This window comes from Nomascus leucogenys, chromosome 12 (assembly GCF_006542625.1).
Source record: "Nomascus leucogenys isolate Asia chromosome 12, Asia_NLE_v1, whole genome shotgun sequence".
Lineage (NCBI taxonomy): Eukaryota > Metazoa > Chordata > Mammalia > Primates > Hylobatidae > Nomascus > Nomascus leucogenys.
Genome location: NC_044392.1, coordinates 6,686,202 through 6,713,284, shown reverse-complemented (window position 1 = coordinate 6,713,284; position 27,083 = coordinate 6,686,202). Strand labels below are relative to the sequence as shown.

General features: G+C 52.3%; 1 protein-coding gene across 2 annotated transcripts; it reads left to right on the top strand.

Annotated features, from left to right (window-relative positions):
* The first annotated feature begins 5,922 nt into the window (after window positions 1–5,922).
* On the top strand, window positions 5,923–22,992 carry RSPO1 (R-spondin 1). Of its 2 annotated transcripts, XM_030823385.1 has the most exons (5): window positions 5,923–6,016; window positions 18,835–19,026; window positions 21,168–21,317; window positions 21,611–21,799; window positions 22,581–22,992. In XM_030823385.1, the coding sequence occupies exons 1-5, from the start codon at window positions 5,923–5,925 to the stop codon at window positions 22,745–22,747; spliced, it is 792 nt and encodes a 263-aa protein (XP_030679245.1). In that variant the 3' UTR covers window positions 22,748–22,992. The 2 variants fall into 2 exon arrangements, with proteins under 2 accessions (XP_030679245.1, XP_004089800.1); XM_004089752.2 differs by lacking the exon at window positions 21,611–21,799.
* The last annotated feature ends 4,091 nt before the right edge of the window (window positions 22,993–27,083 follow it).

Sequence of the window (27,083 nt, the reverse complement as noted above, 5' to 3'; positions counted from 1 at the left end):
CCCTCAGAACAGATGAAACCTTGCGATTCAGAGAGGTTCAGTAACCTAGGCATGACCACACAGCTGGTAAGTGATAGAGCCAGACATGAATCTAAGTGTTATTCTATGATCTCCCTCACTCTCACCTACCAGCTGCCTCTGCAGGTGTCCTCACCTCGGTGCCCAGGATCTGATAGCCTTGGTATTTCTTCCGAACTGGGAAGATGCACAGAAGATTTGACCCTGAAGGGGGAGAGGGTGTGGTCAGGACCACCAGGCTCTGTTGAACCTGTTCCTTGTCACTTTCCAGGTTCCTGATGGGGAAACTGGGGTTTTCATGAGGGTCTCCGGCCCTGTTCTGACCCCAAGATGAGCGGAGTTGTTGCGGGTTCTCTGGCTGCGTGGAATCCCCGGGGCGCGGGGCGGGGCAGGGGACAAAAGCAGAAGGTCTGCCCCAGGGTCCCTGGGACTTGTCCCTCCGCCAGCCCCGCGCTCGGAGCGCAGGGCGCCAGTTTCGGGCAAGGACGTGTGGACTCCCGGGCCGGCGCTCCAGTCCATTTTTTCTTGCAGATCCCTGGAAGGGGGGCCGGCTCGCGGGTGGGACTGCGAAGGGGGGGATTCCCTCCCTCGTGCTCGCAGAGGACTGGCCCCTCTCCGGGCTGGGAGCTCCGGCCTAGCGGAGGCGCGACGGAGAGCACCAGCGCAGGGCAGAGAGCCCGGAGCGACCGGCCAGAGTAGGGCATTCGCTCGGGTGCTGCAGAGAACGAGGGCAGCTCCGAGCCGCCCCGGAGGACCGATGCGCCGGGTGGGGCGCTGGCCCCGAGGGCGTGAGCCGTCCGCAGATTGAGCAACTTGGGAACGGGCGGGCGGAGCGCAGGCGAGCCGGGCGCCCAGGACAGTCCCGCAGCAGGCGGGTGAGCGGGCCGCGCCCTCGCCCCTCCCGGGCCTGCCCCCGTCGCGACTGGCAGCACGAAGGTGAGTCCCCTCGTAGCTGCCCCGTCCTCCTCCCCAGCGCCCCCTTCCCCGGGAGCTGGGGCGCGGCGGGCCCTCCCGTCGGGGCTGGTTCGAGCTGGGTACGGGGGGAGACAGAGAAAGGAAGGGGAGTCTGATCGCTCTCCGGTCGGCGATCGGGAGAGGGCACCTCCTGCACCCCTTCCTGCAAGTCTGCCGCTCCCGTCGGCCCTCAATCCAGCAGGCAGCCTCCTCCCCTCGAACTCCCCTCCATCCCGCAGCCCCGGATGATCGTCCTCACTCGCAGTCCTGAATTCCCCAAGTCCACCAGCCCTGTTTATACCCCGCCTCCAATCCAGGAGTTCTTGATCCTGGGGCTCATTGGCTCGGATTCCCCCAAGTCCCACGGTCTCTGGTGACCCCCACCCCAGTCCGCAGCCTGGGCCTGGGTTCGACGTGGCAGGCGGCATGCGCTGTGGCCCCCGGTGCGCAGCGAAGTGGCGCGGCTCCCTGGCCCTCGGGGTCTGGCGCTCAGGAACCGATGGTATCGCTTAGTTGGGGAGAGGTGGGGGCTATGTTCGCCCGGGACTCCCAGGAGGGCCGGGACAGACTTGGGGTGAGGGTGCTTGGGGGCAGGAGCTTTCTTGTGAAACTGGCCTCTCAGACGTGGACAGCTCTCTTGGCTCTTGAGGGCCAGCCAGGGGAACCTCAGGTCCGCGTCTCCCTCGGCACCTGTTGGGGCCTCTGCGGGATGGTGGGGGAGGGAAGAAGAATGTGCGCGCTTGCGGGGGTGATGGAGGGGTGAAGAAGCCATCCTCCGCTGCCCTTGCTTTTGGGGGCGGGGGCACGGCCCCAGCACCTGGCTTGGCTCCGACCGACAGGCTAATCCCGACAGGTCGGACAGGCGCATACTTGGTCCTGCCCCCCGCCCGCAATTCTTCTGCCCCCGCCTGCCAGCCTGCTGGGCGGCCAAAACTCTCCAGCCCGTAGCCGGGCCCGGGGAGGGCTAATGCGAAATTATCTGGATAGTTTACATTTTTGGGTCTGTATCGGGCCCCTGATGGAGTACCACTTTATTCTGACGGTGCTGCAGGCAAGAAGGTGAAATTGATTCCAGCCTCCTCTCGGGGCTGAGTTTCTGCCCTCAGCTCCACCTCCAGCTGTGTCCCCGTCCCCAACCTGTGTCCTCTCCTCCGAGGCCCCTGTGGCCTCTCGCTTTGGTCTCCTTTCTCAGCTCTGCCTCTGCCCCCAGCACCGTCCCCACTTTGCAGGTCCACTCCCCAAGCTGGGTTGTGCCCCACACTCGGCAGCTCCCAGGGGGTTGCCCCGCCCTCCCCACACCCAGTCCTGGGTAGCAAACCCGAGGGCTGGTCCCTAACTGGGTCTGTAACCCCTGGGACCCTTAACCACTCAGGGCCAGGTCTCTCCCCCTGTAAAATGGAAATAATTCTACCTTCCTCCTTCCATTGTGAGGAGTAAACGAAGACCTGGCACATGGCAGGTGGAGGGAGGCATCTAATAAGTGTGAATCCCTCACCCCCACAGTGGCAGAGAGAAATGCCCTTTCTTACCCCCACCAATAACCTGAGGCACTGCCAGCAGTCCGCATTCTATCTGTGTAGAGCGAGCCTCAAAAACATAAACTGCCAGTGCCATTATAGCCCGTGGCTCAAAGGAAATCAGACAGAGGACTCTAAGAGAAATGAGGCAGCCTGCTTAAAAGGGAGTCGTCAGCTCCTATCTCCTCTCTCAGCCCTAGTCCATGCTGTTGGCGTCTGCAAGAGTGCGGGCCTGTGTGTGAGCATATGGGGTCAGGGACTAGATGCAGGAATGTGGAGCCACTGAGGCAGGGACCTGTTGCCCTCCGGGGCTTGGTGCTGCAGGGTTCTTAGTCCAAGACCTGTCCAGCATTTCAAATCAGATTTCATGTAAGATCCTGGATTTTCCACTCCGCTTTTAGGAAATCAGAAGATCTTTCAATAGTCAGTCAGAGCTGAACGGCATATGCTCCCTTTAGATGGGGCATTTACCCTCCAGTTTACCCCCTCCACATCCAGCTTCAATCATATATATCATTTGTACCCCCGGTATAGAGGAACTCTTAGCCCCTTTACAGAGTTGATTCTATATGTACCTTTTCAAAAAGTGCTTGCAACTCTTCCCATCCCAGAGCTGAGGGAGGCCAGTGTCACTTGCTTCAGTGAAATTTACATCTGGATCCTCCTTACGATTTTCCAGCTGAGATTGTGGTTTCCTGGTGACTCAGGTGTGAGTGGGCCAGAAGATCACCGCTGGCAAGGACTGGGTGAGTGTGGCAGGGGTCAAGCTGAAAACTAGGACCTGGGAAGATTGAGAAGGAATTTAGAGGGAGAGGAGAGGGAGGAAAAAGAAGGGAGCTAACATTTGCTGAGCACTCACCGTCAACTGCCAGGCACCATGGCAGGTAGGCACAAGGAATGCAGAGATGCATACAGGAACTTTTGTGCCTCCAAAAACCCCAGGGATATTGATCACGCAGTGAGTCCAAAGTCTTTCAGATCCAGGGTTAACACCAAGTTTGTCTAATGCAGTGTTTGTCAACTGTAAGGACTCATGGAACAGATCTACCAGGGATTCTCAGACCTGAGTTTGAGAAATGCTGCAATTAAAGGCAAATCCTATCACTTTGGGTGATCGCTTTGGTGTCGAGGCAATCAACCACAAAGATAAATGCAAATATGGAAATTGCATAACAGTACTCAGTATGAAGGTTAGTATCCAGATGATACAGAACATGTTCATATTGCCTTTTGAATGATCATTAGAATGTAGACACAAAGTGAAGCTTTGGTCATAACAAATGCAGCAAATATTATTGAGTCATCACTATGTGCCCAGCACCATTCTAAGCAGTTTTATGTATTAACTCATTTAAGTTATAAACAATAATAACCTTCTTGCAGATAAGAAAACAGGCTCAGACCAGCTAAGCAAGGTAACACAGCTAATAAGTAGCAGAACCAATATTCAAAGCCAGGCAGTCTGACTCTGAGGTTTATGCCCGTGACTATCATGCTGTACAGCCAGCCTCTGAGACTACATACTTGGGCCAGAAGACCCCAGTTTGATAAACTCAACTGGACATCTATCATTTGTGGGTGATAGAAGTGTATAGTGGGGGCTGGGGAGGATAGAAAGACTTTGGTAAATCAGGCAGGGAGTACTGGAGGGGCGTGCAGGGGTTGGCAGCTGACGGGCATTTGGGGGTGGCTGGGGGCATCTCCGCTGGCTCCAGCCACAGCACCAGGTGGGATCCATCAGCCTCATGTAAACACTTCTCACAGGCAGCTTAACCACTTGAGTGTGTCTGGCCTTCAAAGCCAGTGGGAGAGGCCGAGGAGGGAGGTACTGAACTCCCTTAGGGGATAATGATTTATCTCCCGTGCAGGTGGGCTCTGCTGGGGCCTCCCTGAGAGGTGAGGGGGTGGACTGGCACTGAAGAGCCTAGAAGGGAAAGGATTAGGACAGGGGGTGGGAGGGGCACCTCCACTCCAGCACCTCAGATTTCTCATTCCTGAGCCTGAACTCTCTGACTCTCAGCTAGCCTGTGACAGTCATGCTTGTCCCCATTTTATAGATGTGAAACTGAGGTTCAGTGAGGCTACATGACTTGTTCAAAGGCATCTAGCCACTGGAGGGGAAGGTGATGGCTCCCTGGCATCTACAGGGCCTCTGTGCTATTGACCTGCACGCTCTGTTGTGGTGCGGGTGTGTGTGGTGGAGTGTGGGGTGTGCGTGGTGGAGGGTGGGGTGTGCGTGGTGGAGGGTGGGGTGTGCGTGGTGGAGTGTGGGGTGTGTGTGGGCAGGCCGCTGCTGTGAAAGAACCTTGCGAGCATCAGAGCATGTGTGTGATCCCGTGACGGGGAAGCAGGGTTTTCATTCTCACTCCCAGGTTGGGCTCAGATGTCCAACTTCCCAGACACATCTGATCAGGGGAGGGACCGGCTCCCCTGCCCCCATCACCCCAGCCGGCCAGCGGGTCCAGAGACCTGGCTCTTGCTGGGCTGGGGGATTATCCCCATTCTCTGTGTCTCTGGCCAGGGCGGGCATTGCTGCCTCTTTTATCCTCTCACAAAGGCCAGGCCTGCCGGGCCTGCTGTGTCAGAGTTTCTGTGGCCGGGGGAAGCCTTACTTCCTTTTCTCCCGCCAAGCCCAGAGGGCCACGCAGAGTCTGCCAGCTTGCCGGGGGCCACTGCTCTAGCTCCAGGACAGGTGAAAGGCACATGGGTGACTCAGCCCCGGGAAGAAAAGGCTGAGGGGTCACTCATGCAAGGACAGAGAGAGACAGCTCCTTTTCAAGAGACAGGATACTACTGCAGCATGAGGTCTGTAGGGTAGACTTAAGGAAGGACTTCCAGTTAGAGCTGGACAACAGGAAGCCGGGTGGGACCAGCTGGCTCCCATTACTGAGAAATCATCAGTGATTCACAAATTTGGTTTGAATGTCCGCCATATTCTGGCTACACAGGTTGCCGGCTCCCATCCCAGGTTAGGGTGTTCTGTAAGACAGGAAAAGGAGCATAAATTTCTTCTAGAAAGGTGCTAGGTAGGTAACTTGTAACATCCAAACATTTTAAGCTCCCAGTCTTCTGGGTAGGGCAGGAGGCATAGGTGGGAGTGTTCCTGGTACTACAGAATTAACCCTTCTTTCTCCTCCCCTGACAGGTTGGTTTTTGGAGTAGTCCCTGCTGACGTGACAAAAAGATCTCTCATGTGATATTCCGAGGTACCTTTGAGGAAGTCTCTCTTTGAGGACCTCCCTTTGAGCTGATGGAGAACTGGGCTCCCCACACCCTCTCTGTCCCCAGCTGAGATTATGGTGGATTTGGGCTACGGCCCAGGCCTGGGCCTCCTGCTGCTGACCCAGCCCCAGAGGTGTTAGCAAGAGCCGTGTGCTATCCACCCTCCCCGAGACCACCCCTCCGACTAGGGGCCTGGAGCTGGCGCGTGACTATGCGGCTTGGGCTGTGTGTGGTGGCCCTGGTTCTGAGCTGGACGCACCTCACCATCAGCAGCCGGGGGATCAAGGGGAAAAGGCAGAGGCGGAGTGAGTAATGGAGCATGGTGGGCCACAGCCGGCCTTGGGAATGGGAGGGGGCCACCCGGGAACTAAGGGTCTTCAGGAGTTTTATTCCATGATGACCCTTGCAGATTTCCACTCTGTCTATTACAGCTTTGTAGATTACTCAGTAGATGATCCTGTTTGTGGATTATTCAGTTGGTGGATTAATTTGCTGAGATTACCCACTCTGTAGATGACTCACTTTGTCTGTTTTCCCCTTTGTAGACTCTGCTTTCTAGATTAACCCCTCTCTTGTGAGGATCCAGTTTGTGGATTACGCCTTTGTGGATTATGTGCTTTGACATAACACCAGCTTTGTGTGGTATCCATGGAGATGCTTCCCCAAACCCCCTGCCCTGGGGCTCCTTTTTTGGCTAAAGTGCAGCCATCAACCCTTTTGGGTTAGGAGCTCTGCACAGCTTAGCACTGGGTAACAGGGCTTCCCCTGCCCAGATCATAAGGCAGGAACAGTGGAGTAGGGAGGGTCAGGAGACTGTCCACTGCTGTGGCTTTTAAACTATGCCCAGTGGGATTCAGGGAGCTACAGTGGCATCAAAGGGGAGACAAGCAGGCAGGGGTCTGGCCCGACCACCCTTCACACCAGAGCAGTCTCACTTTTCCCTGCTTTTGGTAATGAGCGTCCACATAAGATGTCATTGGAAGAGAGGGTTCTCATAGCTTAAAAAGAAAACCAAAATCCTATCATTGTACAGATGCTAAGAAAGGGGAAGAAACAGGTCTAAGGAGATACAGTTGATGTTGGAACCCAGGTCTCCTAATGCCTGTGGGCCCAGCCTTCTTGAGAGCCGAATTTGGTGGAGGTCAAGGGTAATCTGTCCCTAGCCCCTTGATAGGCACTCCTCAACCTCTGCTTAAAGTCTCCAGTGATGGGGCCCCAGTGCTGTAGGGGTGGCCACTGTGTGTGAGGGGCCTACACGAGGGAGAGGGTGGGGGACTCCAGAGTCCCAAGTCCTCATCTGTCTTTTGACATCTGGCATGAGAAGATGCCACGCCCACAGGCAGGAGGTCTTCCTGAAGTCTAGCCCAGCTCCCTCTTGCTTCATGTTTCCCCGCAGACGGAGGTCCCCCAGTGAAGGCTGAAAAGCAGTGGGGTTTTGCTGGGGCTCCACGGGAGCAGCCAAGGCCAGGACTCAGCCCAGGGAGAGAAGCTCAGAGAATTGGTGAAGCTGAAAATCCCTGGCTTAACAAACAATTAGAGACGGTTAGGTTTAATCAGCAGCAAGGCCTTGATTTTCCTCCCTTCTCATCTGTTGTGGTCAGTATTTTGGACTCCATGGGCCAGATGCGGTTTAGCGGTTTATAATCAGTCTCCTCTATTTCCGAAATGAGAGAGAGAGAGAGAGACAGAGAGAGACAGAGAGAGAGAATGGGAGGAACCATTCACATTCATGCAATGTGCACATGTGCTTAACGCTGACCCTCACCCATGCAGAGCCTCATGCCCGGCTAAACCAGAGGTCACGGGACCTGAGTTCAAGTCTGTTGTATTAAAAAGGAAAGGAAGTACTAGACTTGGCATCAGAAAGGGCCTGGTCCTAGTGATGGTGAATCTCCTGTAGCAATTTTGACATGCTTGCTCGCTTTTCATATGACCACATCTAACAGCCGTGGCAGCACATGAGCCAGTTTTTATTACCAAGTGATGTAACAGACATCCTTGATGGTAAGAGGCAAGGGGAGAGGTGTGGAGACAGGCTCAGGGGTGCAGGGAGGGATGAAGGTTGTGCTGTTTGTCAATACTTGTTACGTAATAGCCACAGTCATCGCAATCAGGAAGCTGAAATGTAATGTATAGGAGGATAGTAAGGCTTACATGAGATAATAGGTATATATATATATATATAGTTTTGTTTTGAGATGGAGTCTCGCTCTGTCACCCAGGCTGGAGTGCCGTGGCACGATCTTGGCTCACTGCAACCTCCGCCTCCCGGGTTCAAGCGATTCTCCTGCCTCAGCCTCCTAAGTAGCTGGGATTACAGGCATGTGTCACCATGCCTGGCTAATTTTTGTATTTTTAGTAGAGGCAAAGTTTTATCATATTGGCCAGGCTGGTCTCGAACTCTTGACCTCAGGTGATCCACCCACCTCAATAGGTATATATTTTTAACACCTTTGTAAAACATCAAGTTCTGTGTAGACTCTGGGTGCAAATCATTGTTACATAAACAACGTGCAGACCATTTTGCCTTAGGGATTCTGAGGGAGTAGGGAAGGGAAGAAGGAAGACCGAGACACCTGTGTGTGCCTGGCCTCTCGACAAGACAAGCATGGAAGGGCACTGGGTGGACCTCGGGGCAGGGGTAGGTGTGCTGTGTATGAGCCTCAGGGTTGTTGACTGTGGCTGACAGTCCTCGGCTGCAGGGTAGGAGGGCCACCAGAAGCCACTCAATCTAAATCTCATTCTGAGCTATTATACACCAGTTTTGAAGCCATGTCTGATTTCGGAGTCTGAGTGATGGTCTGCCTACACGGAGTGAGAAAAGTTGAGCAAAGAACTTCTCTTTAGCTGTGAGTGGTGAAGTCCCCTTGAAGTTCCCCTCCTCCATTCATTGAGGACCCTGCCCCTCCCTGAACTCCTGTTCACTAAGCCCCTTGTCTTCTTGCTAGCCCTCACCCCGATCTGGGGTCCCTGCACCTTCCTGAGCCCTCATTCCCACTCATCCCTCGCACCGAGTAATGCTCCTTCCTGAGCCCCTTCTCCTCTCTGATTCTTGGGCCCCCTCTCTCAGTCCTGCCTCCCAGGAAGCCTTCATTCCTTCATTGAGCCCTGACTTCTCCAGAAGCCAGCAGCCCCCTTTGTGCCTCTTCTCACGGCCCCATCCTCCATCCGGAGCCTCTACCCCTGCTGCACTGACAGCCTTACAGTCCCTCATCCCTCACTGAATCCCCGTTCCTTCCTTGGGTCATTCTGCAAATGTTCACTGAGATCCTGCAAGCCGGCCCTGATGGCAGAGATGAATCTCGAGGAGCCCGCAAGCGAGTGGGGGAAGACAGAATGTCAATCCAGTTCGGGAATGCTGCACAGGAGAAAACCCGAGGGCATGGAGAGCCCGGGGCGTTGGGAGGAGGCATAGAGTGTTCCTTTAGGAAGTGGGGTGCAGCTAGGAGTAGCTGGGGAAATGAATTATCAAGGGGGTTCTGGGGAGCCCTAGGATTTCCACTGGAGAAGCTGTGCTCATATCTTTTCTGTTGGAAAGAAGTGTTCTGCCGCTAAACAAGCCATCCAGAACCTACTGGGATACAGCAAGGAAGCTGTCTGGGGCTGAGGGGAGGGTCTGGGGAGAAGATGCTGCAGGGTAGAGGCCGGGTTATTAAGCTCTTCTCACCTGCCAGGCTGAGGAGTTTGGACTTGGCCTGACTCCAGCTACAGTGGGTAAGGAGCCACTGAGGCTTTCATCAAGGACCCCAGAGCCCAGCTGCATAGAGGGTGGAGGAGGTGGCTTGAGGCGGGAAGCAAACAGCCCAGGTAAGAAAAAGTGAGGATCTAAACTAAGCTCATAGTTGAGCTAAAGAATCCTGGGTCTGGCTGGGCATGGTGGCTCACGCCTGTAATCCCAGCACTTTGGGAGGCTGGGGCGGGCGGATCACCTGAGGTCAGGAGTTCAAGACCAGCCTGCCCAACACGGCGAAAGCTTATCTCTACTAAAAATACAAAAATTAGCTAGGAGTGGTGATGTGCATCTGTAGTCCTGGCTACTCGGGAGGCTGAGGCAGGAGAATCGCTTGAACCTGGGAGGCGGAGGTTGCAGTGAACTGAGATTGTGCCACTACACTCCAGCCTGGGTGACAGAGAGAGACTCTGTTTCCAAAAAAAAAAAAAAAAAAAAAGAATCCTGGGCCTACCAGCGGGACATGCCCAGGGCTTGCTGAACGTGCAGGTCCCAGGAAGCCACAGGGATAGATCCACCTCCTGGGACAGCGTGCGGCCTGAGAGGGGCCCTGGCCTACTCACTTCCTCAGTCTCCTGGCTGAGGCCCCGCTACCTATCCCCCTAACCTCGCCAACTGAACTCAGGTCTCTCTTACCAAACCCATTTCCTCCAAGACTAGATTCCACCCCAAAACCAAGATGATCACTCTCTGGGTCATGGTGAGTTCTCTCCACCCCCCACTGTCCCTAACCCATCCCACCTGAGTCCCTCATCCATGTTCCATCCTGGTCCCTCCACTGTAGTGAATCTTCATTAAGATCCATCCATACACCAGCCCTCATCTCAAGCCTCTGTCTCGTTCACCATTTCCTCAACCTTATACCCTTGTGCAGCCTTATCCTTTACTGAGCTCCCATTCAGAAATGACGGGCTCTGCCTGCCAAAGCTCTTTCTAGTGAAAGAAAAAGACATGTTAACAGAGAATAACAATATAAGGTGACGTTCACCATGACAGATTCAAGTACTAGGGGTGTGGGAACACAGAGAAATACTCCATTGAGACTTTGCAAGGAGGTGAGATCAGGAAGACTTCCTGGGGGAGGTGACTTTAGTTCTGAGGCTTGAGGGAGTTGGTCAGGCTCAAGAGGAGGTGGAGAGTGTTCTGGGCAGAAGGACCAACTTGAACAAAAGCACACAGGTGTGAGATAGTGTGACGTGTCCAGAGAAACAAAAATGGTTTGATATTGCTTAGGAGTGGTGCTGAGGGGTAAGGTGGATGGGATGGATCCACAAAAGCTTTTAAGATCAGGCCAGGAGCTGGGTCTTAATTCTGTAGGTGATAGGGAGCTATTGATAGATAATAGGATGGGGTGTAAAACCATCAGATCTTTAGTTTAAGAAAGATTCCTGGGGATGAAGAAATTGGGAACTGGAAGAAGTGAAGCCCCCAGGGAGGAGGGGCAGCGATCCAGAACCATTCTTCAAGGGGTGTGGGGCTGAGCTGCCCTGGAGCAGTGCCTCATCATAGCCATAACAACTTAAAAGGGCTTCGCGTTGGATGAAGACTAGGAGAGGGGGAATTGAGGGCACCGCCTTGCTCTGCTAGCTCAGTGAAGTGGGCTGGAGAGCAGGCTGCTTGGGAGCTGAGGGAGGTGGGGTTGGGGGGGATGGTGGTTGGTGGGGAGGGCAGACCTAGGGGTGCTGAAGAAGCCAGGAAGGAGGATCCCTCCCCCGCAAGCAACCCTCGCCCTCGCTGAGTCCACCTAGCCTCCTCAGCCAGGCTTACAGCCCTGCAAGGCCGCTTGCCCCGCACACCCCCCAAAACAGGCAGCAGCAGGAGGGAAATTCCTTGCTTTTGTTCCTTCTTTATTTTAGAGAGAGGGTCTTGATCTCACTATGTTGCCCAGGCTGGTCTCAAACTCCTGGGCTCAAGGTATCCTCCTGCCTCAGCCTCCTGAGTAGTTGGGACTACAGCATGTACCACTGTGCCCAGCTAGAGGGGAGCTTTCTAAACTGGCAACCCGACGATGCCCTTCCATTGGTCACTTTCTTCACCAAGAGAATATTTAAAGCTCAGCCAGATGTGGTGGCTCACACCTGTAATTCCAGCACTTTGGGAGGCCGAGACGGGCAGATCATGAGGTCAGGAGTTTGAGACCAGCCTGGCCAACATGGTGAAACCCCGTCTCTACTAAAGATACAAAAAATCAGCTGGGCGTGGTGGTGCATGCCTGTAATCCCAGCTACTCGGGAGGCTGAGGCAGGAGAATCGCTTGAACCCAGGAGGTGGAGGTTGCAGTGAGCCAAGATAGCACCATTGCACTCCAGCCTGGCCAACAGGGTGAGACTCCATTTCAAAAAAAAAAGAGAGAGAGAATATATAAAGCTCTATGTTCTTTTTTTTTCCTTTTGAGGTGGGGTCTTGCTATGTTGCCCAGGCTGATCTGCAACTCCTAGGCTCAAGTGATCCTGCCTCAGCCTCCCAAGTAGCTGGAATTACGGGCACGTGCTATATAAAGCCCTGTTTTCCATGCCATGGTCGATCCAGGATATTCAGTGCCTCGGAGGCTTTGCACTGGCTGTTCCTCCTGTGTGGAACGCTCTCCTCCCCTAGGCTTCTGGGTCAGGGAGTGCCCTCTGCCTCTCTACATCCAGATGTGTAACCAGCCCTGCCTCCCTCGTCCCGGGTGGGCCTTTGTGGCTATACCTCCATGTCCCAGCTCCTAATAGCCCTAAGCACCTGTGAGGTGTGCAGTAAACATCTGTGAAATAAATGAGCCTTGGTTTTCCTGCTCTGAATCATTATGCATTTCCCCCAAATATGAACCGTCTTCCTTGGACCCTTCCTTCAAGGGCACATTCTCATTGTCAAGCCCCCTCTCCCGTCCCCCCATCCCTCACTGCCTCTCTGAGCTGAGAACATCCTGTGCTTCCTGTCTCCCTTGATAAACATCCCTTTCCTTATTGAACTGACCCCGCCTGTCACTGAGCCCCCATTCCTCTTCTGAGCCCCCAAACCCTCATGGAGCTCAGCTCCCTGACCCCCTGGTCCCTCCTCCTAACCCAGGCCAGCCTCAGCATCTGAGCCCTGTGTCTTGACGCTCCCATTTCCTCGTGTCCTTGGGTCTCTACTCCATCAATGCCCCCTGCCTCTGAGTCTTGTAATCACATTCCCCACCCCCAGCCGTGCTCTCCCCTTCTCTGTCTGTGATCTCTGATTTTCTGTCACCCTCCAGGCTTTATCTCCAATCCTTCCCTTCCACTCATTCCGAAGCCCACTGTGGTTTGGCTCTCATCTCCACCTCTCCACCATAACTGCCCTTCTCAAGATCACCTAATCAATGATCACTGAGAGTCCAGTCTTGTAGATTTGCTTCAGAGCTCACTGGCCTTGCTTCCTCCCAGCCTTGATCCCTGGAGATCTCTCCCTTTTCAACCTGATTCCTGGCACCTCTGTCTCTCAGTCTCCTCCCAGCTCTCCAAGGATCCTTCTCCACTTCTTTCCCGAGTCCCCCTTCCTCTTGCCTAGCTGTTGAATGCAGGTGTTGCCTGAGGCACCATCCAGGCTCTTCTGTTCCCACAGATCTAACTATCAGCTTCTTTTTTTTTTTTTTTTTTTGAGTCAGGGTCTTGCCCTGTCATCCAGGCTGGAGTGCAGTGGCTCAATCATAGTTCACTGCAGCCTCGAAATCCTGGACTCAGTCAATCCTCCAGCTTCAGCTGGATTACAGGCCTGAGCCCCCAGGCCAGCCAACAACCAACTTCTTGAAAGAGGGGGCGTTATTTCCTCTCTCTACTTCCTGACCTTCTTTTCACTGCTGACCCACTGCCTCCTGCTGTCCACCCCACCACCCCACTGAAACTGCACTTACCAGGTCACCACCACCCAGCTGGGCTCACATGACATCTCAGAAGCAACTGTCGTGTTGATGCCTCCCTCTTCTGAGTGTACTCTTCTCTCGGCTCCCATGATGCTGTATACTTCTCAGTGTCCCCTGCCTGTCTGCTGGCTCCTCCTCTGCCTCTGAGTGGACTAAAGACTTTTCCATCCTTCTCTTCAACGTCCAGTTCCTCTTCTCACTCTCCAGACCCACTCTTCTTGCCATCTCATGGACTGGCATGCCTTTGATGACTGTTGGATATTAAGAACTCCACCTCTTCTTAGCCAAGCATGGTGGCATGTGACTGCAGTCATAGCTACTCAGGAGGCTGAAGCAGGAGGATCACTTGAGCCCAGGAGTTTGAGGCTTCAATGAGCTACGTTTGTGACACTGCAATCCAGCCTGGGCAACACAGTGAGATCTCATCTCTTAAAAAAAAAAAAAAAAGAAAAAAGAAAAGAAAAAAAGAACTCAGCGTCTCAATCTCCAGCCAAAATAGTTCTCTTGAGTTCCAGACCCACGTGTTCAATTGCCTAATAGGCATCATTCCCTGGATGTTCCACAGGAACCGCAAACTCAACATGTCTAATACTAAGCTACTCATTATTTTCCCACCCAAACCCCCTCCTCCTCCTGTGGTCCCTCTCCTGGGGCAGGGCTGTTACACAAGCCCAGCATCCCGAGGTCACCTTGCCCCTGCCCCTCACCCCCTCTTGTTGAATGCATCGCCCTGTCTTGTTGACCCTGCCGCCTGACCATCTCACGTGTGTCTACTCCCTCCCCTCTCCTTGGCTCAGCCCAGCTCTCCTGGACTGGAGTTCTAGCCTGGGAGTCTTCCTGTCTCCACTCTTGACCTCGGAAAATCCATTCTCCACTCTACGGAGTGATCTTTCTAAAATAGAATCCTGACTGTGTCTCCTGTTGTAAAACTCCCACTGATTCCTTCTGACCTTCAGGATAGGGTGTGAACTCCTTCATCCAGGCTTAAGACCCTTCCTCATCCAGCCCCTGCTTCCCTCTCCAGCTTCCCGCCTCCCTCTCCAGCTTCCCGCCTCATCACTCGCTCCAAGCTCCCGCCATGCTGACCTGATTCCAGATTCCCTTCCCCGGATGTGCCACACTTTCTCTGCGGTGCCATTGATGGCGCTGAAGAAAAATGCACACAGGGACTTGTTGCTAGTGGAATGGAAGGTGGGCAGCGGATCTGAAAGGGCGCCTTTCGCAAACCTGTTCTTAACACAGGTGATAATGAAGGAATAAATGGGTATGGCAGCATTGCTTGAGAGGGCTGCAAATGGGATGCCGGGATCACTGCCTTTACTGAAACTAAGGCAGAAACCTAGAGGGCGCATTCATGTCAACAATGAATTAAATCAAAACAGTGAGTCATAGACAATTTAATATCTTTGAAGTGGACGTGGTGCCTAAAATCTATAATGACTCGTGAATTTGTAACACAGCTGAATAAAGACCCAGAATAGAAAAATAATCCGAAGGACTCCCTCATAACTTCAATGCCGCATTTGGAGTATTTTTGCTCATACAATGATTATAGCAACAAGAACGATCGTGATTTTTATTTTTATCTTATATTATTATTATTATTATTTTGAGGCAGAGTCTCGCTCATCACCTAGACTGGAGTGCAGAGGCGATCTTGGCTCACTGCAGCCTCTGCCTCCCGGGTTCAAGCGATTCTTATGCCTCAGCCTCCTGAGTAGCTGGTATTACAGGTGCATGCCACCACGGCCAGCTAATTTTTGTATTTTCAGTAGAGATGGGGTTTCACCGTATTGGCCAGGCTGGTCTCGAACTCCTGGCCTCAGCTTCCCAGAGTTCTGGGATTACAAGTGTGAGCCACCTTGGCCAGTCTATTATTATTTTTTGTAATAGAGACAGGGTCTCCCTATGTTGCCCAGGCTGGTCTTGAACTCCTGGGCTGCAGCGATCTGCCCACCTCAGCCTCCCGAAGTGCTGGGATTACAGGCTTGAGCCACCACACTCAGCCCATGAATTCCATTTTCCAAAAATATATAGTCTAACCACACTCTTAGTTTCCATGCCACCTCATATTGTCCTACCCTGGGCTCCCTATACTTTGTCTGCTCTGCCTGAAACACATACTGGCTGAGAAATTTTGTTCAAGTAATTTACCTTTCCATTCCCTCATCTATAAAAATGTGCATAATAGGCCAAGAGGGGTGGCTCACGCCTGTAATCTCAGCACTTTGGGAGGCCCAGGCGGGTGGATCACCTGAGATCGAGAGTTCGAGACCAGCCTGACCAACATGGTGAAACCCCATCTCTACTGAAAATACAAAAAATACAAAAAATTAGCCGGGCGTGGTGGCAGGTGCCTGTAATCCCAGCTACTCGGGAGGCTGAGGCAGGAGAATCGCTTGAACCTGGGAGGTGGAGATTGCAGTGAGCCAAGATTGCGCCATTGCACTCCAGCCTGGGTGACTGAGTGGCACTGTCTCAAAAGAAAAAAAAAGGATAATACATTTAAAAAAAAATAAGAATAGTACCTACCTCATGGATTGTTGTAAGGATTAAATGAGTTAATACTTGTCAAGCACTGAGAACATTGCCTGCCACAGGGTAAGTGCTCAACATTCAGTAACACACCGCCGCCATTGTGGTTATTACTGTGTTGTTGTGATGGTTTGGTGTTTGTTATCATCTTCCTTCAGTTGCTCTCCTTCCTAACTCCTCCATGTTCTCCTGTTCTGAAACCAGGAATGATTCCTGCAGCATAGACTCACTCCAGCAGTTGTCCAGAGTGGACATCCTCATCTCCCCTTTTCAGGGAAGCACACGACATCCAGGATTTTGCCCAGCTTCCCAGACTGGGAATCTGGCTCCGGGTCCTTCTGACTCTGAAGCCTGAGCTCTGGGTCCACTACCCTGCACTCCCTCCCACCATCTCTATTCTGATTTTCCCAGCTCTCTGCCTTCTGCCCGTATCTGCAGCTCCTCTCTGCCTGGCTCTTTTGTTTGTTTGTTTTGTTTTGTTTTTTGAGATAGTCTTGCTCTGTCACCCAGGCTGGAGTGCAGTGGCATGATCTCAGCTCACGGCAGCCTCTGCCTCCCAGGTTCAAGTGATTCTCCTGCCTCAGCCTCCTGAGTAGCTGGGATTACAGGTGCCCACCACCACATCCAGCTAATGTTGTGTATCTTTAGTAGAGATGGGGTTTTGCCATGTCGGCCAGGCTGGTCTTGAAATCCTGACCTCAGGTGATCCACCCAACTCAGCCTCCCAAAGTGCTGGGATTCTAGGAGTGAGCTACTGCACCCGGCCGCTGCCTGGCTCTTGTTGCCCTTCTTGATCAAGTTCAAGTTCCTTAGCATGATACAAAGACAGGATACCTTACCTTTCACCATTCCACTTCCATTCCCATCTCCACCCCATGTAACTACTTACCTTCCTCTCCTCCCCTCTCAACTCGCTTCTCTTTCCATGGGCTTCTTTTCCTGTCTGGCCTCACAGCTCACCCACGCCCCAGGCCAAACATCTGGGAATCACCCCAGGCTCCTCCCCACGCCTCTTTCCTCTCTGCCTGTTAGCCACGATGGCCTACTGGTTGCATTTCCTAAGCATCTCTCAAATCTGTCTTTTTTCCCTCTATCCCTGTGGAACATAATTTTAAGACTTTCTCACCTGGATAACCTAGTCAGCTTCCTCCCAAACAGTTCTTCCATCCCTGGTCTCCACCCTGGCTACCAGAGAAAATTTCCCAACATGTAAATTGGGCCAGGTCTCATCCCCGCTTAATATGTTCTAATGGCTCTCTGATGTCTAAACAGTCTGAGAAGGTCCCGAAACAAGTGTCCTGTGGCCAAAATGCTTGGGAAATGCAGTTCACTCTGTTCCCCCTCAGAGAGTCACTGTGCACAGACAGTAATAAAGCTTCCATTAGGCCTGCAGTAAAGAAATCTGTTTAGATTTGTTTGACCCACTGGTTCCTGGTCTTACATGACACAGTAGCCTTTCTCCACATTCTCCTATTCACAGTTGGGGGAATCAAGTTGTAAGGAATACTTTTGGGAAATGCCATCTGGCAGGATCAAGTTCAAGTTCCTTAGCATGATATAAAGATAGAAAACCCTATCTTTCACCACTCCCCTCCCATTCCCATCTCCACCCCAAGTTATCTGCTATTCCGCCTTTCCCTAGTTTTACATCTCTGTGGTCCTGCTCGGAGTGCCCTTAATTCTACTTCCTAAAGGACAAATCTGTACAAATTATCTAAGACTTGGCCCCAGTGACACCTCCTTTGTGGCTTGTTTCCCTCCTTCTTTTGGGTCCACTATTGCTTGGCCTTGTGGCTGTCAGCATTCACCTATTTGTGGGTCTGTCTGCTCCACTGAAAGATCAGTTCCTCTACAGAGTGGCTTACATGCCTCTGTCCCCAGGGCTCACACTGCACAAGGTCCATGGAAGAGCCTCCATGAGGATTAAACAAGTAAGTGAGATCAAAGATCTTGAGACTCAATGCTGGGATGGAAAACCATGAAGACTCAAAAGATGGTTCTCTTTTTTTTTTTGAGATGGAGTCTTGCTCTGTCATCCAGGCTGGAGTGCAATGGCACAATCTCAGCTCACTGCAACCTCCACCCCCCAGGTTCAAACAATTCTCCTGCCTCAGCCTCTCAAGTAGCTGGGATTACAGGCATGCACCACCATGCCTGGCTAATTTTTGTAATTTTAGTAGAGACGGGGTTTCACCATGTTGGCCAGGCTGGTCTCGAACTCCTGAGCTCAGGTGATCCACTCGCCTTGGCCTCCCAAAGTGCTGGGATTACAGGCATGAGTCACTGCACCTGGCTTCAAAGGATGGTTCTGAGCCAGGGTTTCTCAACCTCAGTGCCATTAACATTTTGTACCAAATGATTCTTTACTGTGCCCGATACATTGTAGGATGATTAGCAGCATCCCTGGTCTCTACCCACTTGATGCCAGTAACAACCCCTTTCCTCAGGTGTGATCATCAAAAAGGTTTCTAGGCATTGTCAAATGTCCCCTGGGGAGCAAAATCATCGCCGGTTGAGACCCCTGTTCTAGGCATAGATTATTCCAGTTGTCTTTGTGTTTCTGTGTAGGTGTTCCTTTTCTGTTTCACTGTTTATCCCTCTTGTCCTTAAAACTTTCTCAGAAATTTAAGAAACCCTCCTTCTATACCTAAGGCTGACTGTTTTGTGCTCTGGGGAGAGTGGATAAATTCCAGGAAGTCTGCAGCTTGGGTTGCTTCTCTGGGGATGGTGGAGCCAGCCTAGAGAGTGAACTCATGTCGTGCCTGGAGCTAGGGAGGCACATGGGTCAGCATCTGTGCTAGCTCTCTGGAGAAAAGCTACTGGGAAGGTGTATAAAGCAGCCTTGCAGAGAGCTGCCAGCCTGGCCTGTGCTTTCTGAGAAGCATATTCCTTCTGTGGAAGGAAACGCCGATCTATTTACTTCCCATCCTTGTCAGAATCTGGATAGGTGAGGTTCTCTCCGCAGCCGCCTTCTCATGCCTGCTCCACCTTTGCAGTCAGTGCCGAGGGGAGCCAGGCCTGTGCCAAAGGCTGTGAGCTCTGCTCTGAAGTCAACGGCTGCCTCAAGTGCTCACCCAAGCTGTTCATCCTGCTGGAGAGGAACGACATCCGCCAGGTGGGCGTCTGCTTGCCGTCCTGCCCACCTGGATACTTCGACGCCCGCAACCCCGACATGAACAAGTGCATCAGTGAGTGTGGGCAGGGCTGTTGGGGGCAGGGGGCACTAGAAGCTCTGGACTGGGGGAGAGTGCTTTGAACCATTGGTGGCTGGCAAGAGGAGCAGAGGGGGCTCTGAGGAGAGGAGATGAGGCTCCGATTCAAGTATCCAGCCGCACACTTCCACCTTGGTGTGTAAATATCAGAACCCCGTCTCCTCCCTTTGCACCTGCCCCTACCTGTATTCCCAGAGGTCACCCTGCATGTCCCAACCTGTCACCCAAGCCACAGCCCTGTGTGCCAACCTCTCCCACCCCATCCATCCAATCACCAGAGCCTGCATGTCATGTCCTGTCTGTCCTCACTGCCACTGTCCTCCCTAGGTTCCCAGCACCTTGCTCCCGGATCATTGCAATAGCCTGTTCATCTGTCCTCCAGCCTTCATCTGGTTCCCTGAAACCCACCGTCTGCACTGCAGCCAGAAAGACGCTTCTGAGACACACACCCTACCCCATGACACTTCTGAGACACACAACCTATCTCATCACACTCCTGAGACACACAACCTATCCCTATCCCATCACATTTCTGAGACATACAACCTATCCCATCAGACTTCTGCTTAAAAACCACTGTTAGCTCCACATGGGCTGCAGGGGAATCCAAGCCCAGGCAGCCTGCTCTTCTATTCTCTTCTCTCCCTGGTCTTCTGGCTCCTCATTTCCACACCAGCTACAGCTCCACGTGCTCCAAGGCACATGCTGCCGTATCTCCATCCCTTCTCTGTAGATGCAGCTGTGATGTGCTGGGGGACACGTGTGAACACACTCGGGGGACAGTGCCAGTGCCCCCACCTCCTGTTCAGTGCCTTGCCATTTAGAATGCATTGGCAGGTCTCATATCAGTTGAGCCTCACAACAACACTGGGAGGGAGACAGGACACAATCGATGGTGCCATTTTCAGGGCTGACAACATTGAAGCCCGGAGGGTAAATGACTGGTCCAAGACTAGACTGGTTCTGAGCTCAACTCTGCTACTTCTTCATTGTGTGACCTTGAGCACATCTCAACCCCTCAATGCCTCATCTTTAAGAGTTTTTACCCCCTAGGGTTGTTGTGAGACATGCATGTAAAGCCCTTAGTGTCTGGCACTCAATGAATGGTAGCTGCTATTGTTCTTATTTTTGTTCTTATTTGACTGGCAACCAAACCCAGGAATCAGAGCACCAGGGAGGGAAGGAAGGAGGGAAGGAGAGAGGTGAGGCTGAGATAAGCCTGGAGGATGGCGGGAGTTTGTGAGGACAGAGGTGGGACCCTGGGAGCTACCCTCTTGGTCCTCGTGGTCCTCATGGTCCTTACAGTCGGGAGCTGCTGGCTACGCCAGCTCCTAAAAAACTGGCAGCATGGGCTTCAGGTGGCAGAGCCTGGGAGGAAGTCAGCCCCGCCTGCACTCTGGGAAGGAGAGATTGTGAAAGACCCTGCCTGCTTCCAGCCAAGCCCTGGAAGACCCACCCTGCCCCTATTCCCCCAGAGGAGAGAACTGGCAGCAGGGAATCAGGGAGGGACCCAAGAGTCCTACCAAGGTGGTTCCTGGAACTCAGCCTTGCAGAGGCAGAGGAATTTGCCCTAGGATGGCTCCCCCTCCCCCGTGCTGATTCTTTCTGCCAGGCAGGAGGAGAACCACAGTTTGGGACATTGTAGATGCCCAGCAGTGAGGGAAGAAGAGATCACGCAGCCACTCTCTGGGGGGCCATTCTGTCTCTCAGTTCAACTCTGTTTAGGGTGGCCCTCAGGATGCTGTGAGATGCTGAAACACTCCTGTCCCACCCCCACCAAGCCCAGAGGGCCCCACCCTCCTCCTCTGAAACTGCTCTCTTGAGCCTCACCTTGGGCTCCAGGGACTGAGACTGAGTTCACGTTCGAGTTGGCTGACGGTGGCAAGAGTCCCAGCCAGCCTTCAGGAGCAACCGCTTCAGCTTCTTCTTCCCTGGCCTGCCATTGCCCTTCCTTTCCCTTTCCTCCCGAGATTCCTCTGCAGTAACTGCAGCTCTAGGCCAGGGTCCTGCCCTCCATGTAGGTGGGTGTGGATGGAAGGGAGGGTATTGGGGCTGGGGGTGAGGGGAAACATTCCCTCCAGGCTGGGCCAGAAGCCCCCAATCTGTCCTCTCCTCAGAATGCAAGATCGAGCACTGTGAGGCCTGCTTCAGCCATAACTTCTGCACCAAGTGTAAGGAGGGCTTGTACCTGCACAAGGGCCGCTGCTATCCAGCCTGTCCGGAGGGCTCCTCAGCTGCCAATGGCACCATGGAGTGCAGTAGTCCTGGTAAGCCATGGCAGGCACTGTGGGCAGAGGGTCCAGGACCCCAGGAGGAGGGGCCGGGTAAGGGTCTGGCCAGAGAGCGGATGGGCTGGGGCACTGTGCAGGGAGAGCTTACCCTACCACTCCTTTCTGGGTCTCCAAGGACTTTTCTGCCCTCTGGACTAAAGATACCTGCAGCCTCAGGTCCAGGCAGAAGGCAGGTGGGAGATGCTCCCCTTTGCTATTCTGGACCAGGGAAGGAGACATGATCCCCTCCTCCTTGTCCTTCTCTCTCTCTTCCCTTTTCTTCCTGCCAGCGCAATGTGAAATGAGCGAGTGGTCTCCGTGGGGGCCCTGCTCCAAGAAGAAGAAGCTCTGTGGTTTCCGGAGGGGCTCCGAGGAGCGGACACGCAGGGTGCTCCATGCCCCTGGGGGGGACCATGCTGCCTGCTCTGACACCAAGGAGACCCGGAGGTGCACAGTGAGGAGGGTGCCGTGTCCTGACGGTGAGCTGCAGCCTCTGCCTCCTTGGGGTCAGGGCTCAGGCACCAGCCATGGCAGGTCCCACCACCTCTGCTTCCTGCCCACGGCTCAGGAAGAAGCTTCAGGGCAAGGCCAGATGGGGCACCTGCAACTCAAGACCTCATGCTGTCCAACCCAGATGCCATGTCCTGGCAGAGAACAGGGCCTCAGAACTCTGCACGGTGGAAGCTGGAAGCTTCTGTGGTCAACATCCTTCCAGTTTCCCCATTTCTTCTGAGCTAGTGGATGTTCATACTAGAAAGCCCCTCGGAGGCCTGATGGGTGGGTGAAAAGGGGCACTAAGACCCAGAGAGGTGTAGTGAATCCACCAAAGTCACACAGCCTGCAGTTGGCAAGGGGGTGGCTGCTGCTCTTGCCTGGCCCCAGAGGTGGCTGGTGGCGGGTAGGTGATGGGGGCAGTCCTGCCTGTTCTGAGGGTTGCACCGAATACCTGGGAAGTGCTCTTGGTCCATTGGGATCCAAGGTCTGAAGAGCCTATTAGGAAAAGGATGATGTCTTTGTGGCTTGAGGGTTGGGGAGTGAAAGGGCTCTTGGGCTGCCTTCCAGTACTCATGCCTCAGGGTCCTCTGAAGTGGCTGCTGTCAGAGCAGGTCAAGATGACCCAACTACCTAGAGGCAGCATCTCCAGCCTCCTCCCTGCCTCCCCTTCCGGCTTCCTCACACTCCCCTCCTAGGGCCTGTGGCCATGCCCAGGGCCTCCCTGCACATCCTTTGTTGATTCTTCCTGCTGTTTGGTTGTTTCAGGGCAGAAGAGGAGGAAGGGAGGCCAGGGCCGGCGGGAGAATGCCAACAGGAACCTGGCCAGGAAGGACAGCAAGGAGGCAGGTGCTGGCTCTCGAAGACGCAAGGGGCAGCAACAGCAGCAGCAGCAAGGGACGGTGGGGCCGCTTACATCTGCAGGGCCCGCCTAGGGACACTGTCCAGCCTCCAGGCCCATGCAGAAAGAGTTCAGTGCTGCTCTGTGTGATTGAAGCTTTCTTGAACTGGAACGTCGGGGGCAAAGCATACACACACACTCCAATCCATCCATGCATACATAGATACAGGACACACACACTCAAACCCCTGTCCACATATACAACCACACATAACTTGCACACGTGTGTGTGCATGTACACACACAGACACCACACACACACACACACACACACCTGAGGCCACCAGAAGACACTTCCATCCCTCGGGCCCAGCAGTACACACTTGGTTTCCGGAGCTCCCAGTGGACATGTCAGAGACAACACTTGCCAGCATCTGAGACCGAACTGCAGAGGGGAGCCTTCTGGAGAAGCTGCTGGGATTGGACCAGCCACTGTGGCAGATGGGAGCCAAGCTTGAGGGCTGCTGGTGACTCCCAGCTGTGTGACTTTATCGTTAGAGAGTATTGTTACCCTTCCATGATACATATCAGGGCTAACCTGACTTTGAAAACTGCTTAAAGGTTTATTTCAAATTAAAACAAAAAAATCAATGACAGCAGTAGACACAGGCACCACATTCGTTTGCAGGGTGTGAGGGTTTGGCGAGGTATGCGTGGGAGCAAGAAGGGACAGGGAATTTCAAGAGACCCCAAATAGCCTGCTCAGTAGAGGGTCATGCAGAGAAGGAAGAAAACTTGGGGGCTGCTCTGAGGGTGGTAAACAGGCTGTCTATATCCTTGTTACTCACAGCGTGGCCCGGCAGCAGTGTTGTCACAGGGCAGCTTGTTAGGAATGAGAATCTCAGGTCTCATTCCAGACCTGGTGAGCCAGAGTCTGAATTTTAAGATTCCTGATGATTGGCATGTTATCCAAATGTGAGAAGTGCTGCTGTAATTCCCCTTAAAGGATGGGAGAAAGGGCCCCGGCCATCTTGCAGCAGGAGGGATTCTGGTCAGCTATAAAGGAGGACTTTCCATCTGGGAGAGGCAGAATCTATATACTGAAGGGCTAGTGGCACTGCCGGGGAAAAGGAGTGCATAGGCTTCCAGTGATGGTTGGGGACAATCCCGCCCAAAGGCAGGGCAGTGGATGGAATAACTCCTTGTGGCATTCTGAAGTGTGTGCCAGGCTCTGGACTAGATGCTAGGTTTCCAGGGAGGAGCCAAACACGGGCCTTGCTCTTGTGGAGCTTAGAGGTTGGTGGGGAAGAAGATAGGCATGCACCGGGGAATCGTACAAACACATATATAACTACAAAAGGATGGTGCCAAGGGCAGGCGACCACTGGCATCTATGCATAGCTATGAAAGTGAATAAAACAGAATAAAAATAAAATACTTTCTCTCAGGGAGGTGTCTCAGAGGATGTGATATTTGAGCCTAACTCTGAAGGATGGGTAGAAGGATTTAAGACAGACTGCTGCTGTCCAGTAGAAATACGTGAGCCACATATTTAATTTAACGTTTTTGGGCCGGGCGCGATGGCTCATGCCTGTAATCCTAGCACTTTGGGAGGCTGAGGTGGGCAGATCACGAGGTCAGGAGTTCAAGACCAGCCTGACCAACATGGTGAAACCCCCGTCTCTACTAAAAATACAAAAATTAGCCAGGTGTGATGGTGTGCACCTGTAATCCCAGCTACTCAGAGGCTGAGGCAGGAGAGTCACTTGAACCCGGGAGGTGGAGGTTGCAATGAGCCGAGATCATGCCACTGCACTCCAGCCTGGGCAAAAGAGCGAGACTGTCTCAAAAAAAAAAAAGCCAGGCAGGGTGGCTCACGCCTGTAATCCCAACACTTTGGGAGGCAAAGACAGGAGGATCACTTGAGCCCAGGAGTTTGAGACCAGCCTGGTGTGCAAAAAAAAAATTAAGTAATAAAAAAAGGAAATGTTTTTCTGGTAGCCACAGTATAAAAAAAAAAAAATTACATCTGTTATTTAACTATATATATGCAAAGTATTATCTTTTTTTTTTTCCTCATAGAGACGAGGTCTCACTATGTTGCCCAGTCTGGTCTTGAACTCCTGGGCTGAAGCAATCCTCTTGCCTCGGCTTCCCAAAGTGCTGGGATTATAGGCATGAGCCACTGCACCTGGCCCCAAAGTATTATCTTTTTAACATGCGATCAAAGTAAAAAAAAATTAGTAAGATCTTTTACATTTTTAAAACTAAGTGTTCAATGTTCCATGTATATTTTTACACTCACAGCATATCTTAATTTGGATGCTAAATTTTCACCAGAAATACCTGATCTGTAATTACATTGCATAAAAACTAAAGTTGAAAAAGAAGATACACATACCCAAGTTGTTTTAAGAATACTTAACAGTTTTTCTGTAACTGAATGATGTATGTTTTTAAATTTTAAATTTAGCCAATTAAAATTAAATAACATTAGCAATTCAGTTCTTCAGTTGCACTAGCCATATTTCAAGCGCCCAATAACCACATGTGGCCAGTGGCTACCATGGTGGACAGCACAGTTCTACAGACACACATAAGCAATTGTCCTGTGACAGAAAATACTTTGGCCAAGGAACTGAAAGAAAGCCAGTATAGCTGGAAGGTCTCGAGGGCAAATGATTTCAGATGATTCTAGAAAGATTGCCTGGAGTCGGCCCTTTATTCTCAGAGCCAAAGGAGGCTGCTGAAGGGTTTTAAGCAGCAGGCCAAAACAAGCAGATTTACATTTTGTAAAGACCACTTCGTCTGTAGCTTGAAAGACAGATTAATGAGAGGCTGCTTAGGAGGCTGTTGCTGTCACCTAGGTGAGAGATGTTAGAGATTTGAACTAGGGTGGTGGCAGTGGAAGTGGAGAGAAGTGAGCAAAATCAAAAGGTATTTGGGGCATAAAGTTGACAGAGTTTGGTGATGCATTGGATGTGGAAGAGGGGAGAGATGGGGAGGAGTTATCAAGGACGAAATCTCTGTTTCTGACTCAAACACCCAGACAGATGACAGTGCTGTGTTCTGAGATGGGAAACCTGCGAGGAAGACCAGTTTGGGAGAAGAAGGAAGAACATAAATCTGATTTCAACCACGTTGAGTTTGTAGTACCTCTGAGACATCCTGGTAAAGATGGTGAGCAGACATTGCTTAGACATAAACACAAGTTTAGTTGTACAGGCGGAGTTCAGGATGGAATGTAAACTGGTGTACAGAAGGCAATCGAGGCTGTGGGTTTGGAAGAGCTCAACTGAAAAGACAGCACTGGTTGAAGAGAGGAGTCTGGGCCCAGCTCTAATATAAAGGCCCCGTAAATATAAAGATCAGATCACAAAGGGTGAATTAAAGAAGGAGCAGGCAAGAGGAAACCCAGGGGAATATCAGGTCCCGGAAGCTGGCAAGAAGGAGGGAGAGATCAAGCAAAAGAGGACTGGAAAGTGACCATTGGACTCAGCAACGTGTGCCAACAGAAGCTTAGCAGCAGTGTTTGGGGAGTGTGATGGAAGCAGACAATTCCTTAGCTGTGAAAAAGGGGAAGAGAAATAGGACAGGAGCTAGAAAGAAATATGAGTCAAGAGATACCTTTTTTCTTTAGATGGGAAAGACTTGATGGTGTTTAAAACCTTCCGGGAGGGGTGCACTTAAGAGAAAGCAGTTGAGTACACAGGCAAGAGAAGGGGAAATCAGTAGTAGAAGGTTCCATGGGGAGGAATGGCTCTGCAGGAGCAAGGACAGAGTGATGCAGGTATGGGAAGGCTGGGAGGTGAGGAAGGTGGGGGATTTCATGTCTGTGCACCTGCAGGTCTTGTCCCGTCTACACCTGTGATCTTCACTGCCAGTCACAGACTGCCCACAGCCAGCCCCAGCCCCTCTTCCCTCACTCTTTGCCTTGTCTCCTCTCCTTGACCCTGGCTGTGTCTTTGCAAGTCTCTCTGTGCCATCCATCTTCCATCTCTGTGTTCCCTCTGCCTTTGTCCCTCTCTGCGTCTCTAACTCTGTCTTCTCAGTCCCTCTTTTTGTCACCCTGACCTTCTCTGTTCCCACTTCAGCCTCTGACTCTATTTTTGTGCACCATTGATTCTCTTTGTCCTTCTGTTTCTCACTTCAGGGCATCAATCCTCAGTCCCAGTATGTCTTGGCTGTCGTTGGCTCTGATTTGTCCCTGACCCTTAGGCTCTTGCTCCTCAAAGTGTGGCCATGGACCAGCGACCTTGGCCTCATCTGGAAGCTGCTAAAAATACAGAATCTCAGGCCTTACCCAGACCTAAAGAATCTGAATCTGCCTTGTAAGACGATCCCTTAGGAAATTTGTGCAGATATTTAACAATTTGAGAAGCACTGTCATAAGCTTTCCTCTACACCAGCATCAAAGCAGAAATCCAGAA